The sequence below is a fragment of the Scardinius erythrophthalmus genome (genome assembly GCF_964197995.2).
Source record: "Scardinius erythrophthalmus genome assembly, chromosome: 7".
In the NCBI taxonomy this organism is placed as follows: Eukaryota; Metazoa; Chordata; class Actinopteri; order Cypriniformes; family Leuciscidae; genus Scardinius; species Scardinius erythrophthalmus.
This window is the reverse complement of record NC_138227.1, coordinates 42,312,674-42,327,798: the sequence shown is the minus strand read 5'-3', so window position 1 is coordinate 42,327,798 and position 15,125 is coordinate 42,312,674. Positions and strand designations below refer to the sequence as shown.

At 37.0% G+C, this 15,125-nt stretch overlaps 1 protein-coding gene across 4 annotated transcripts in view; it reads right to left on the bottom strand.

Annotated features, from left to right (window-relative positions):
- The window catches only part of cep295 (centrosomal protein 295), a 44,807-nt gene that overhangs the window by 839 nt on the left and 28,843 nt on the right, over nt 1-15,125 (bottom strand). For all 4 annotated transcript variants that reach the window (XM_081370718.1, XM_081370717.1, XM_081370720.1 and 1 more), the window contains 3 exons: nt 13,088-13,219; nt 10,857-10,914; nt 10,079-10,349 (listed from right to left, as the gene is read on the bottom strand). In XM_081370718.1, coding sequence (XP_081226844.1) covers nt 10,079-10,349; nt 10,857-10,914; nt 13,088-13,219 — 461 coding nt within the window. The remainder of the gene's footprint in view (nt 1-10,078; nt 10,350-10,856; nt 10,915-13,087; nt 13,220-15,125) is intronic.

Below are 15,125 nucleotides of genomic sequence, written 5' to 3'. Positions count from 1 at the left end.
CGAGCTCCACAGGGTTGTGTTTGGTTCCCACTGTTATTTTCAATATGAGCTACACATTAAGAGTAATACAGCTGGTCTATTAAAATATGCAGATGACATGGTCTGGGTGCAACTTTGTTCAGTGTATCTATGGAGTGAGCAAACATGATTTAGAAACATGAAGGCCTTTGACGATTGGTGTAAAGCGATCACAGATTACTGGAAGTTTAATTGTCCGATACCAATCACAGATACAGTCACCGAAATAAATAATACTTTTCTTAAAGGTATTTTAAGTATAAAAAATTAAGCAGCATTATATCCAGAAGCAGGGATATTAGGCTGCTGTCACTTTAAGAGTGAATGCACAGATCCAATACTGATACACATGCAACTTATTTCTCAACTCTTCATGTTCACTTAAAAGTTTAAGTTAAGTTAAGTTTAAGTTTAGTTACCTATGATCACGCGCGTGAACTCGGCAATCGACTACTTTGGACTTCAACCGACAAACAGGATGTAAACAGGTATTTGCGCTGGCTTAAATAACATCATTTTTATACATATCTTTCACATCTACTGCAGTCAGATTCACTTAATGTTCACTCAGAAGGAATCACTCACATTTTCTGTGCACTTGTAATGACACTTCAAGGATGTTAAGAGGCTAAAAGCAGGTTTAGTACTTGCCCTATTGAAGTCAGCAGGGTGCACATTTTAAAAATAGAATAACTCGGTGTAGGCAACACCGATTTTTGTCGTTGTTCTCTGTATTGACAGCACTCCAAATGTACAAAAAAATGAGCTCAATGTTAAAATTGACCGGAGTTCTCCTTTAAGACATAACTGATGGAACTGAAAAGCCAGCATTTTGACACGTTTCTGTGTGTGTTTGACTGTGAAACTCGAAGCGTTAATCTTTGGCTTTTAGATTTGGAGAGAAATGCACTAAAATATCACAGCTCTAGTTTCTTGAAAATGAAAGCGTTGATTCTAGTGAATATCACGTTAGGGAAATTAAAGTTAAATTGATCAGTCTGTTGTGACTGTGCCAAGTTTGACATCTCTGGGAACATGCATGGATACAAGGTTGAGATTTTAAGGAAAGCAACTCAAATGTTGTTTCTTATACAGAATTCAATGATAGTCAATCAGTTTTGGAAATGGTATATAAAAGCCAAGTTGAGAGCATGTTAATGTTTAACCCTCTGGGCCCTAAGGGTATTTTGGGGCCCTGAAGAAGTTGACATGCCCTGACGTGTGCTTTTTTCAGTCGCTTAAAACAATGGCTAAAGTCTGATTACATTGTATTCAGCACAAACAGGGCTACAGTAATGTGTGAGCAACATGTACATAAAAGTTTGTAGTTTTGAGAAAATAACGTTTATGTGTGGTTTTAAAACACCACACATTTTAAGTCACTGAAATAAGGCCATATAACACATAGCAAACATTTGTTCACAAGGCTTTTCAAAACTGGACCTTGTTGCCTAGAGTTTTTTCTTCAAAACGATGTGAAAACCATCCTAATCACTCCTTCATACAAAACAATATAGACATTTAACTTTTGTAAGACACTAATTGTCAGAATGGCTGATACGGGGCGGCGCGAGACATCATGAATGATGCTGAGATTCACACCTGAGGAGACAAAAGCCGCTTTCCGACCAAGTAGATCTAGGAACTTAGTTATAGGAACTGTCTACTTCTAAACAGTTCTAAGAACTACTCTCCCCCAAACTCGGTTTTGCTGTTTGCGTTCGCACTGGCCAAGTGTCCATAGGAACTGGTAGGAGGGGTAAGGGAGTGATGCAAGCACGCTGACTTCTATTTTGACGGCGCGACGGACCTTTATTTTGGCGGCGCTGAGAACGCCAGAGCAAACAATGCTCGCATTCTCTGTGTTTATTAGTTAGCGATCTGTCAAACAGTACTGTTTAATATCTTATTAGATAGAACTGTTATAGAAAGTAGACAGTATATGAAAAAAGGTTATTAGCCTATGCCGTGTGGTTGATGTCCAGTGTTGCTAGCTGAGCAGAAATACATAATCATGTTTGGCTTGGTCCCTTCAAAGTTGCGTTGGATTTTCTCTTCAGCATTTAAGGTTTAGAGACCCATCTATCACTGTTTTCCATGTTTGTATAGTTAGTTTATGGAGTAAATATATAGGCTATAATCTGTGTGTTTACATTCTAGCTGTTTTAAAAATGGCGGGTGCTGGTGTTCCGCGTGTGTTCGGTCAATCAGCGAACACTAACATCACGGGTAGTTCCTATAGTGCTGGTTTAGACCCTACTCTGAAGTAGGACCTAAATTAGTTCCTACAAATGGAGTTCCTAGAACTAAAATCGTTCCTAGTTCCTGCGGTGCGAACTAGCCGACATCCGGGTACTGTAGCCAATAGTTCTAGGAACTGTGAAAAGGTTCCTCCGGTCGGAAAGCGGCTTAAGACACTCCCCTGGGATCATCATGAGGAGCGTGACAGAGGGACCTATAGAGAATGAATGTGAGGAGACTTAATGATAGAATGGATTGTTTTGGCTTATTCACATAATCAAGCTTTAGTTAAAATAAGTAATCTTACTATACATTTTCTTTACACAAAGACTTTACAGATCTAAAACTTTTGAACGGTAGTGTAGGTCTAAAAGTTGAGTACTTTAAGAAGTCTCTTCAGCTCACCAAGGATGCATTTATTTGATCCAAAATAAAGCAAAAATTGTTTTTTTACAATTTAAAATAAAGGTTTTCTATTTAAATATATTTTAAAATGCAATTTATTCCTGTGATCAATTTTCAGCATCATTACTCCAGTCTTCAGTGTCACATGATCCTTCAGAAATCACTCTAATATGATGATTTGATGCTCAAGGAACATTTATGATTATTATCAATGTTGAAAACAGTTGTGTAAAAAATATTCAGGATTCTTTGATGAACTGAAAGTTCAAAAGAACATTTATCTGAAATATGAAGATTTTTTAACATTATAAAATGTCTTCTTTACTGTTACTTCTGATCAATATAAGGCATCCTCGTTGAATAAAAGTATTGTTTCTTTTAAAAAAACAACAGCAACAAAACACTAAACTCTTTGAGCCCAAACTTTTGAAAGGTAGTGAATAATGTTACAATAGATATCTATTTCAGATAAATGTGAAATGCTGTTCTTTTCAACATTCATAGTAATAAAAAAAAAAAAAAAGTTTCTTGAGCATTAAATGAGCATATTAAAATGATTTCTGAAGGATCATGTGAAACTGAAGACTGGAGTAATAATTTACATCACAGCAATAAATTGCATTTTAAAAATATATCCAAATAGAAGTCTGGAAATAGTCCAACGAATAAAAAAAAAAAAACATACTCATCCGAAATTGCATCCACGGCTGGATCAAGTCGCTATTCAAAATAAGTCCCTCTGCTCTTCTGAGGAAAATGCGATCTCTTGGTCACCATCCACTACACATTATCATGAATAGCATGCATGAGTGTGGGTGTGATCACATTAACGATAATTAGCTGAGCCGGGAGAAACTGTACTTCTCTTTAGTTTCATACGGATTACACTGCAGGACAATATTTGTTTTAAATATGAATTGTTTTATTTAAAAGTAGACATTTCAAGCTTTCTTTAGACGTATGTTTCATGTTTGTGTGATGAGTATTGGCTGAGTTTCAGTTCATCATTCAGACGTCTTTCAGAAAGTTTCTTGTGGAGACAGCGACAGCTGAAAGCGCACCCTGTTTATTTTCTTTATTTTACAAAAACACAAGGATTTGTTATTGTGTGTGTACACAAAAGGAAAGATGCCAGCAAACAAAGCTTGATAAACTATTCGCTGGCAATTCATAGAAGTGCAATAAGGGTTATATCCGAGTCCACATCTGGAAGGTATAAGGTCCCCAGAGTTTTTAAAAATGTTTATAAACACTCTCATATCAGTGGTAGTTTGAATACTGAATGGATTTAAGTCTAAGTCTAAGAATCTTTTGTGAGAATAAGTACTTTATTTTTTATTGTTGAATGAATATGATTATTGTTAATAATGTCTTAATTGTGTATAACTAAAGGATGTCATGAGAACTGATACTCCCTTTGCATGCGCGGTGTTGAGTAGACGGCGAGGACGCTGAGCTCTGACAATTAGTCTAAATATCGTGCAGTGTGGTGTTTAACTTACGGCAGGAGTGACCAAAATATAAGTTTGCCACCAATAAAACCTCTATGCTGTGTTATGCCTCCTAAGAAGTCTAAAGGACAGCCGAAACAAGGTGAAGAAGCGTCTCAGCAAGTGGGAGCAAGTAACATGGCTGGTGAGGAGTGTAACGTGCTGGAGCTTCCAGCTCTTATACGTAATATAATGCGAGAGGCGTTGAACGTGGTGGTGGATAAACTAAATAACCTTGCGAAAGACATATCTTTCTGCACACAAAGGCTTGGTGAAGTTGATGTGACAATGTCGAACCTGGATTCACGTGTGACAAAGCTGGAGACTGTGTGTGATGGACTTATTAAGGCCAACGAGGATTTGAAAAGTAAAGCCGAGCGACTTGAAATGCATAGTCGCAAATACAACGTGCGTGTATTTGGCCTGACGAATGACATCGAAAAAGGGAATCCGACCAGCTACATGTCGGCTTTGTTTGAGGATTTATTCCAAGATAAACTACGGGGGGAGCCACAGGTGGAAATGGCCCGCAGGGTTGGACCGGTTGGAAAAGGTACAGCTCGAGTCATGATTGTACGTCTTCACAAACTCACAACGAGAGATGAGATCATAAAAATCACCAAGAAAGAGGGAGTGCTACAAGTACGAGGGATGAAGTTAAGGATTTTTCCAGATCTCACTACAGAAATGGCAAAAAAACGTGCAGGATTTCATGAAATAAGGAGTAAATTGAAGGACGCAGGGGTGAGACATGGCATAATTCATCCAGCGACGTTGATAACATTTAAAGGAGAGACTAAGAAGTTCACAGAACGCAGTGCAGCAGAAGTGTATGTAAAGTCTATAATCGATACTGGATTGAATGTTAGGGATTAGATCGGATAAACAATAAGGTCATGTGATAACAGATAAAATGGACTATAAGTTACAACACTGAATTTAAGAGTGATTTTTCTGTTAAGCTAATTATGATGTGGGCAAGGTAAATAGAAAATGAATTTTGGATAAGCTTGATATGTTCTTGTTCTTGAATTTAAGACCACATTGCTAACATTTAGTTTAGGAAAATTAATAATTTGTCATGAGCAAGCGTTGCTCTACTGATGTATTTTGTTTATTTCATTACAATGCTGAAGATATTTGTGTGTGTGTGTAAGTATGTGATGTGTGAGTGCTTGGATGTCATATTTGCATTAATGAGAGCTCAATGTAATACTAAAGGTATGAGTATTGATGGACAAACATGTGTTAGATGGTTGAAAAATATTTTTTGGTACAAAAAGGGATGTTTGAAATAGCTCATTTGAATATCTGTAGTTTAAGGAATAAAATAAATGATATATCAGAAATATTACAGAATTATAATTTCCATATATTAGCCATTTCAGAAACACACTTAGATTCAACTATTAATAGTTCTGTATTGAATATAGATGGCTATAATTTATTTAGGCAGGACAGAAATTTGTATGGAGGAGGAGTAGCTTGTTATATTAAAAATAATATTCCAGCCAAAGTTAGAGGAGATCTTAATATACCAGGAGTTGAAGTAATATGGGTACAGTTACAATTACCTTATGTAAAGCCTGTTCTTATTGGATGCTGTTATAGACCACCAAATGCTACTGTAATGTATTTAGATCAAATATGTGAATTGTTGGATAAAGCATGTGAAATGGGAGATGAAATCTACTTCTTAGGAGATTTTAATATAGATTGGAAGTCTACGAATTGTACATCAAAGGGTAAATTACTTTCTTTAGCTAATACTTGTAATCTGTCTCAAATAGTTAAGGATTATACACGAGTAAATTTGAAAGCTGATGGCACATATTCAGCAACTCTCATTGATTTAATTTTTACAAATGCAAAAGATTTATGTTCGGAGGCAGTTTCTATTCCAGTCGGTTGCAGTGACCATAATTTAATAGCTGTGAAAAGAATTACAAAAGTATCAAAATCCGGTCAAAATTTTATTCATAAAAGGACATATAAAAAGTTTAAAGAGAATGATTTCGTAGAAGAAATGAGGAGTGTAGATTGGTTGGAGTTTACACAGCAGCAGAATCCTGATAGAGCTGTGGCCATTATTTGATAACTTGATAACCAGAGTAATAGATAAACATGCTCCTTTAAGGAAACAAACTGTAAGAAATGTCTCAACTCCATGGCTGGATCAAGAGCTCAAAGAATATATGAGGCACAGGAATCAAGCTAAAGCAGAAGCGATTAAACAGAATGACGTGGTTCAGTGGAATAAGTATCGTAAATTTAGAAATCATGTGACTAAAATGAACAAACGTAAAAAACAAATATATTATCAAAATAAATTAAGAGATGCTGGAATGGACAGTGCAAAGGTATGGAAAACACTTAATGAATTACTGGGAAGGAAAACAAAACGTAATACAACATCATTAGAGGCTGATGGGATTTGTCTTACTAGACCAAAAGAGATTGCTAATTATTTGAGCCATTTTTTTAAGCATAAAATACAAAAAATTAGACAAGCCATGGATTTGGGACAAGATGAAAATATCTCATACGATCTAATATCAAATAGGATAATGAAAACAAAAGATTGCACATTCAAATTTTACACTGTAACAGAGGACAATGTGAAGAAAATATTACAAGCAAGTAAAGATAAACCCTGTGGAATAGATCACTTAGATGTTAAACTGTTGAAGATGGTGGTAGATGTTATTGCTTTGCCCATTTCTCATATTATTAATCTGAGTTTAACAGCAGGTGTTTTTCCCTCACAATGGAAAAAAGCAAAAATTTTACCTTTAATAAAAAATAACAAAGAACAGTTTTCAGGTCAGAATAGCAGACCAATAAGTTTATTACCGGCAGTAAGCAAATTGATGGAAAAAGTTGTGTATGATCAAATACAAGAGTATTTGGAAGTAAATGGGTTAAACACAATGTATCAGCATGCTTATAAAATGGGCCATTCCACAACAACAGCACTTACTCAGTTAACTGACTATTGGCTACAGGAAATTGATAAGAAATTAGTGGGCACAGTATTTTTAGATCTAAGTGCAGCCTTTGATGTTCTAGACCATAATATTTTATTAAAAAAGTTAGTTTGTTATGGATTTGAACCAACTGCTGTTAGATGGATTGAAAGCTATCTTAGAAAACGTGAGTACACAGTTTACTTTAATGGTAGCTACTCTGAGGTGGAAGAAATGAGTTGTGGGGTGCCCCAGGGTAGTTGTTTAGGACCCCTTTTATTTTCAGTTTTCACAAATGATTTTCCACTTGTAATTAAACATGCAACCATGGCAATGTATGCAGATGACACAACATTGTGTCAATCAGCAAGAGATATAGATCAACTGAATATTATGTTAAATATGGAGTTAGACTTGGTCATACAATGGATTACTGACAATAAATTACTTATTAATGCAGGTAAAACAAAATGTATGATACTTGGGTCAAAATATTTTCTTAAGCCATCATTAACATTGCACTTAAATATAGGAGGAAATGCGATTCAGCAAGTAGAAGAAATTCATCTATTGGGTGTAATTGTGGATAGTTCATTGTCTTGGAATAGCCAGATAAATAAAATATTGCAAAGAATGGGTCGTAGTATGGGAATAATCAGATACTGTAAGAAATTTATTCCCGAATGGCTGACCGAACGATTAGCCCAATCTTTAGTATTAGCTCATTTAGACTATGCGTCAGTTGTTTGGTCAAATACCAATGAAAATAATTTATACAAATTGCAAGTCGCACAGAACAAAGTGGCACGTATTGTTTTGGGTTGTCCATATACAACTAATATAATCACAATGCATAATAATTTGGCATGGTTAACTGTAAAATATAGATTGAAATATTGTCTTTTATCATTTATTCATAATATCATTGAAACAAAAACTCCTGAAATAATTTACAGAAAATTGACATTTTTTGCTGATCAACATAATTACTGCACAAGACAAACCACTGGAATGCGATGTGTTCTGCCTCAAGTCAGAACTAATCAGTTTCAGAGAACAGTTTTTTATAGGGCCATGGTTGCATGGAATGGATTACCAGGATTTTTGATATTGGAAAATAACAGAAATTGTTTTAAAAAGAAATTAAAATTGTTTCTGTTCACACAAGAGTCATGATGCTGGAACAGTATGGTAATATGGAAAGATGTTTTTGTTTGTGTTGGAGAGCTATTTATGGATTATATGTTCAAATGTATAGCATTTTTTGTTTGTTTGTATACTTATTTAATTGCATTGGGCTATTGTAGATGATGTCCAGTTTGTGATGGGTGTGAGTGGGTGAGTGTGCGTGTGAATTATGTATAAAATGATGAATTATGTAAATTTGTGATGTAATGAAGAGGAGACCCCAGGAAGAATAGCAACTGAGATTTCAGGCGCTAATGGGGATCTTAATAAATGAAAAAAAATGAAAAATGAAAGATACATCGGTATCAACATTTTAAAATCCCGCCGGTACTTGTTTTTCTACAGAACCGTAAGTGTACCGATGGCACTGAGCATTTATGCACTATAGCATGTAGGTTGAACAAACAGATTCTCACAGAAAATCAGTCATTTTAAAACTTTCTGAGATGTAATTTCACACAGTGTTAGTGATTCAGCAATACCGCGTCTTCTCTCTCTCTCTCAAAATGCACAAACGGCTTCATAGTATCCACACTGATTATGCTCTGCAAGCGAGCTGCACGGTGCAATACTTTAGCGCACATCGTTTATATCATGCCAGTTTATGAATTCAAGCGATTTTAAACTATGAAGTACTCATGCTCAACCAAACACACACATAACCGCCTCTCGCGAGAGTCAAGATTTACTCGGCCGATTACACAAACGTTCAAACACACACAGTTATGTAAAAATGCCAGTCTTGGCGAACACTTGCGATGGTTATGTGAATAGCATGTTGTCTCCGTCCACTAGGTTTTAGTGACAGCAGCCTTTAAAACCTGCCACTGTCTACTATTGGCTGCCTGTATTATTAATCACAATCAAACAACAAAAGAAAAGCCCATCTATATTAAACTTACAGTTATGACTATGCAGAGTTTATTTATATTTGATCATTCCATTTCTGTGGTATTTTTCTTGAATGCTTATGATAGACCTACCAGAAAAATAATATACAGCATTGTTTAATTTGTATCTTTATTCTATTGTAATTATTTATGCTACTAATGTGTTTGTTGCAATAGTCAGTAATAAAACAAGAATGAATATTGTACCCTATGAAAACAAATACATTGAGTGAGCAAACATTCTGGTGAGATGATTGTAATTTCAGAACGCTTTACAATAAGGTTCATTAGTTAACATTAATGTATTAACTAACATGAACTAACAATGAGCAATACATTTGTTACAGTATTTATTAATCTTTGTTAATAAAAATCCAGCTGTTCATTGTTTGTTCATCTTAGTTCACAGTGCATTAACTAATGTTAACCAATACAACACCTTTGATTTTAATAACGTATCAGCAAATGTTGAAATTAACAGTAACTAATATTAACAAATACTGTAGAAGTATTGCTCATTCTTAGTTAATGCTAACTAAGGTAGTTAACTAATGAACCTTATTGTAAAGTGTGACCGTAATTTCTTTTTAAAAATATGTACAAAAAGCTTTTTCTTTTCACTGTGGTATCGACTTTGGTATCGAGTATCATGTACTTTTGGTATCGGTACCAACTACTAGATTTTTGGTATTGTGACATCCCTATGTACACCTTCGTTTTTGTTTATGAGAAGTAAAATTAAAACTCCACATTAGTGGACAATCAATCGCCACAACTTGCTACAAATTACAGTGTTCATGAGATGTCTATCGGCCCATCTGCTCTGTACTGACACAGGCTGCAGAGCAGGAACATGTGTGTTTCCTTCAGTGTGCCGTACCTCTCCGTGCGCCGGTGCATCTCCGCCTCCTCCACGCGTCTCTGAGCGGCGGTGCAGATCCTGACCTCAGCAACACTCTTCAGTGCGTGTTCAGGCGTGCTCGCTTCATCAGCGTGTGCTGCGGTGGGAGGCCTGTTGGACGCGTGCTGCTCGAGGCGAGTCTTCACCGGGCGTCTGGCTCTGATCTGAGCGGCCCGGAGCGCTGACCTGTGAGCCAGACCGTCCCGCCGCTGCCGCTGAGCAGGAGAGCTCTGGAACTCCAGCAGCATCACTGCAACACACACACACACACGCGCTGCAAACACAGGCACACTAGGGCAATTCATCGAATCTCTAATCGCGATTACGATTATGGATGTCACGATTACGTAATCACTCAAAGCCGCAAAAAAAAAAAAAGTCCACTAGCATTATTCTATTATTCATTATTCTCATTATTGTGTGCTTAAGGTGTGTTTAGAGCATGTTACAAAGTGAGAGGCGAATCACGTCTACTTCAGAGAACCAAATGTATTATATTAGGCCTTTATAATTCCTAAAAAAGTGGTTCGCAGGACTCGTGGCTTGATGAACATGGCGAAATCTGGGTCCCATGGCCAAACGGGTTGAGAACCACTGGTATAAAGCTATTCAAAACAAAGTAAATTGTGATAATCGTAATAAAAAAAAAATAATAATAAAAACGCAATTCAATAATCGACCATTTTGATTTTTGTCATAATCGTGCAGCCCTAAGTCACGCCTTTGTGAAGAGTTCACAGCCTGAAAGTTCACCAACCAGCATGAGGGAACGATGGCTCTGGCTCCTCTGGCACCGGACGGCTCGGCGCTTTGCCCTACGAGAGACAGGATTTGTTAGGTTTGAATGTTGAAGGAGTAGTTCACTTTAAAATGAAAATTAGCCCATGATTTACTCACCCTCAAGCCATCCTAGGTGGATATGACTAAGAAAAATATCCATATTTAAAACTGAATCGACTAAAATAACTAGCTTCCAGCCATACGGAGTCTGCTTAGGCCTAAAGCACAACTTACGCAACTTGTGACGTCGGAAGTAGTGTAGTGTCACGGCGTAGCGTAGCGTAAACATCAGCAGTACGTCACATTACTCGCGTTTTACACTTAAGTGGAATCCGTGTGTTCATTGGCCGGAAGCTGGTTATTTTACTTTAAAGTTTTAAATGTGTTTATTTTCCCTCACACAAACTCCTCTTTTTGCTTCGGGAGGCCTATATTGACCCTCCAGAGCCGTGCGGAGCACTTTATGATGAATGGCTGCACGTTTATGGACTTGCACCAAGCACTACCATTATAAAGCTCAGAAGAGCCAGTACATTTATTAAAGGGGTGGTTTACTGCCTTTTTTCTTTGCTTGATTATGTTTATGGGCTGCAATATAACATGTCTTCGTGTTTCGTTTGTTAAAAAACGCCTTATTTTTCATAAATTTCACCTTTATTGTAAGCCGCTTCCTCCTCTGTCATTTGAACGACCGGTTGACTTCCTGATTCTATGAAACCACTCCCTCAGAAAGAGGCAATGAGCTCAGATTGGTTAGTTCGGCCGGTGTGTTGTAATTGGCTAAACTGCGTCCGGAATCTTCACGCCCATTACCTTTACGGGCGACAGTTGCATGTGCTCCGGTCAAATGTAATGGTGTCAATATTGCCTCATCAGTTTGAGCCAGAATCAGACCCAGAGAGCGGTGATGAAGAGAGTCAAGCAGAACCTCCGCAAACACGGCTCTTACTAAACGTTTCTGAATGGTAATTTTTTTTAATTATTATTATTTTCTCAAAGAATTCCCATACGCTGTTACTTGAAAATGCTACTGCTGTTTGTTAGCTTTTGAGATACGCTTTCCCCCTGATTAAACATTTAATATAACTGAATACATGACTGAGTAATAGCGTTTTTTAAAGAAATTGTTTTATTGATAGAATGAACAACCGTTTAACTATTCACAAAGCTTAGTTTACTCAGTTTGTCGTTTTCTTTAGGTGTACATGTGATAACAGCAGCTGAAGTTTGCTGTTGCGATAATTTTTTGAAGTTTGTACACGTTTCTTATACACACAAAATAACATCGAACTAACTAGCTACTATAACCAAACAGCTTTGGCATTGGTTTGCGTTCTTGATCAAATCAAAAAATTACGTCATAAAGTATACATGGAAAATACGTTTACAAAATTTGTACATATACAAATTCGGGTCCAAAATGTTTATACGCATCTGTCATATACTAAAGCCAGCGCTGGCATTTTTTTACATCCTTGATAAAACTAAAACGTACGTCTTAAATTATACAGGCAAATACATTTAAAATGATTAAATCTTACTTGCAGGTTGTGGCCTCTGGTTTTAAAGCTGTAACTGCTTCATGTTGGAGTAATAGTTTCTTGTTGAATCCGGCATTGAACTCGTGTAGATTCTGGAAGCTGTCTTCCATAAATGTGCAGCACAGAGCGCTAAACTACGATTGTAATTGTCAGGAACATAATCAAACTTAAATTTTAACCATTGTTGACGAACTACAGCGTCTGTAGGAAGCCTGAACACAGAAGACCTGACAGCTACAGCTCTCCACTATAACTCCTCCTCTTCGACAGCAGAACATGTTCCGGAGGGAGGGTTGATGTAAATGTATGGGTTAGTTACGTATAAAACCCGGGAAGTATCTCGTTGTAGTCCCATTCGAGACGTTTTTGTAGGCATTAAACTTCCTGATTTTTAAAAGACAATATCTCTGCTTACGTTGAACTTTCAGCGCAGCAACTTTGCAGATACTGTTCATGCACCAACAGCAACATTACACAGTATTTAAAATGAAAAAAGTGAAATAGCAATCAACCACCCCTTTAATATAACTGATTGTGTTCGTCTGAAAGCAGAATGTCATATACACCTAAGGATGGCTTGAGGGTGAGTAAATCATGGGCTAATTTTCATTTTTAAGTGAACTACTCTAAGAAGTGACACATGATGCGCACTCATCTGAGCCCTCACCTCACTGCGGTCAGATGTGCCCTCCTGTGGCTCACTCCCCGAGTCTTCAGTGAGGTCCTGTAGGGTGGACTCTGGCAGGCTGATGAACGAGATGGTGGACTCCTCCAGAATGCCCTTCATGTCACCCGCCGCCTGGCAGGAGCAAGACGAGTTTACAGACACGTTATCTGAGTGTCCTACATGATGGCTGACACAGCCAAACTCTAGTGAATGTGCTCAAGTAAACCAGCATGAGCCGACTCATGTTCAGTATTGTTGTGCTGCAGTTGGACACTCTTAAAGGGACAGTTCACCCAAAAATGCCAACAGTCATTCCAAACCTGTATGCAATTCCATCTTTATTCAAGATGATATTCTGGACAAACAACACTGGTCCCCATTGTACAGACTGACACAAAAATATTAGTTCAGTTATTTTAAGCCAAAATGGGGGTCAACCTTGAACAAATTGCAACAGAAGCAAGCTCAACTGATTTTGTATCCTCAATATGTCCTGAGTAAGGAAAGAAGTCCCGAAGAATCCCATTAGGGGAAAGTTTAGAAAAGACCCAAATATAGCCTATTCATTCTTTTACTTGTGTGAATAGGGTAAAAACTTTAACCTTTAGAAATCACCATGAAAATCACTGAGTTGATTACTTACATCAAGACAAGCAAAAATTGTATTACAAGTTTTTTAAATTGTTTGTTAACATGGACAAACGGTGCATAATCTAATTACGTATGTGCCAATTTACATAAATACCACAACAGATCTAAACATTGGGTCTAGCCAGGTGAACATGTCTTGTTGAATCTTGTTGACACATAACAGTAAAATACTTAATGTTAAGGTCTGAATGAACCCATTATGGCTACCCATGAGCATTAATACATGGAGTCAGGAAGAAGTACTTTAGAAACCAGCCTTTATTAATAATTATTGCAGAGATGGGGTTTGGGACTGGGTCCGTGGGACTGTTTCTGGGGATTCACTTTTTATTTTGCCTACCTTTTGTCTTCTGCATTCTCCTTACCATAGTCTCCTGTTCTTCCCTCAGACTCGTCCCCCAGAAACAGTCCCACAGACCCAAACCCCATCTCTGCAATAATTATTAATAAAGGCTGGTTTCTAAAGCACTTCTTCCTGCCTCTATGTATTAATGCTCATGGGTAGCCTAAATGGGTTCATTCAGACCTTAACATTAAGTATTTTACTGTTATGTGTCAACAAGATTCAACAAGACATTTTCACCTGGCTAGACCCAATGTTTAGATCTGTTGTGGTATTTATGCAAATTAGCACATACGTAATTAGATTATGCACCGTTTGTCCATGTTAACAAACAATTTAAAAAACTTGTAATACAATTTTTGTTTGTCTTGATGCACGTAATCAACTCAGTGATTTTCATGGTGATTTCTAAAGGTTAAAGTTTTTACCCTATTCACACAAGTAAAAGAATGATAGGTGAATGAATAGGTGTATGAATAGGCTATATTTGGGTCTTTTCGAAACTTTCCCCTAATGGGATTCTTCAGGGGTTTTTTCCCCTTACTCGGGACATATTGAGGATACAAAATCAGTTGAGCTTGCTTCTGTTGCAATTTGTTCAACCTGTTTTCATAAAATGAATGGAGTATATATGTAATATCTAAACTGTACCTTTTAAAAAAAAAAATTCAGGAAGTAGCACAACTGAAATGGTTTCTTACACCACCAGTTAAGGGATTAGAAAAAGCGGTCAGTTGCATAAACATAGCCATTATGTTAATATGATCTAGTATGACCCACTAGCAGTTAGTCAAGAGGCAGTCGATATATTAGGCCAATCTACATTATGTAACTGATTTCTAACAGTTATGAACAGTATTAAAGAAACAAAGTTGTTGTCTAACCTGCAAGACTAGTCTTTCTTCTGCGCTCATGTAAACCCATTCTGACAGGTTTTTATAGTGTGTGCAAGTGTGTGAGAGAACTAATGTTGTCTAATTTATGGGGCTGATCCAGCAATTTCTCTGGGGACAAATCTTGAGGGATTGTTCATCCCAATTTTTG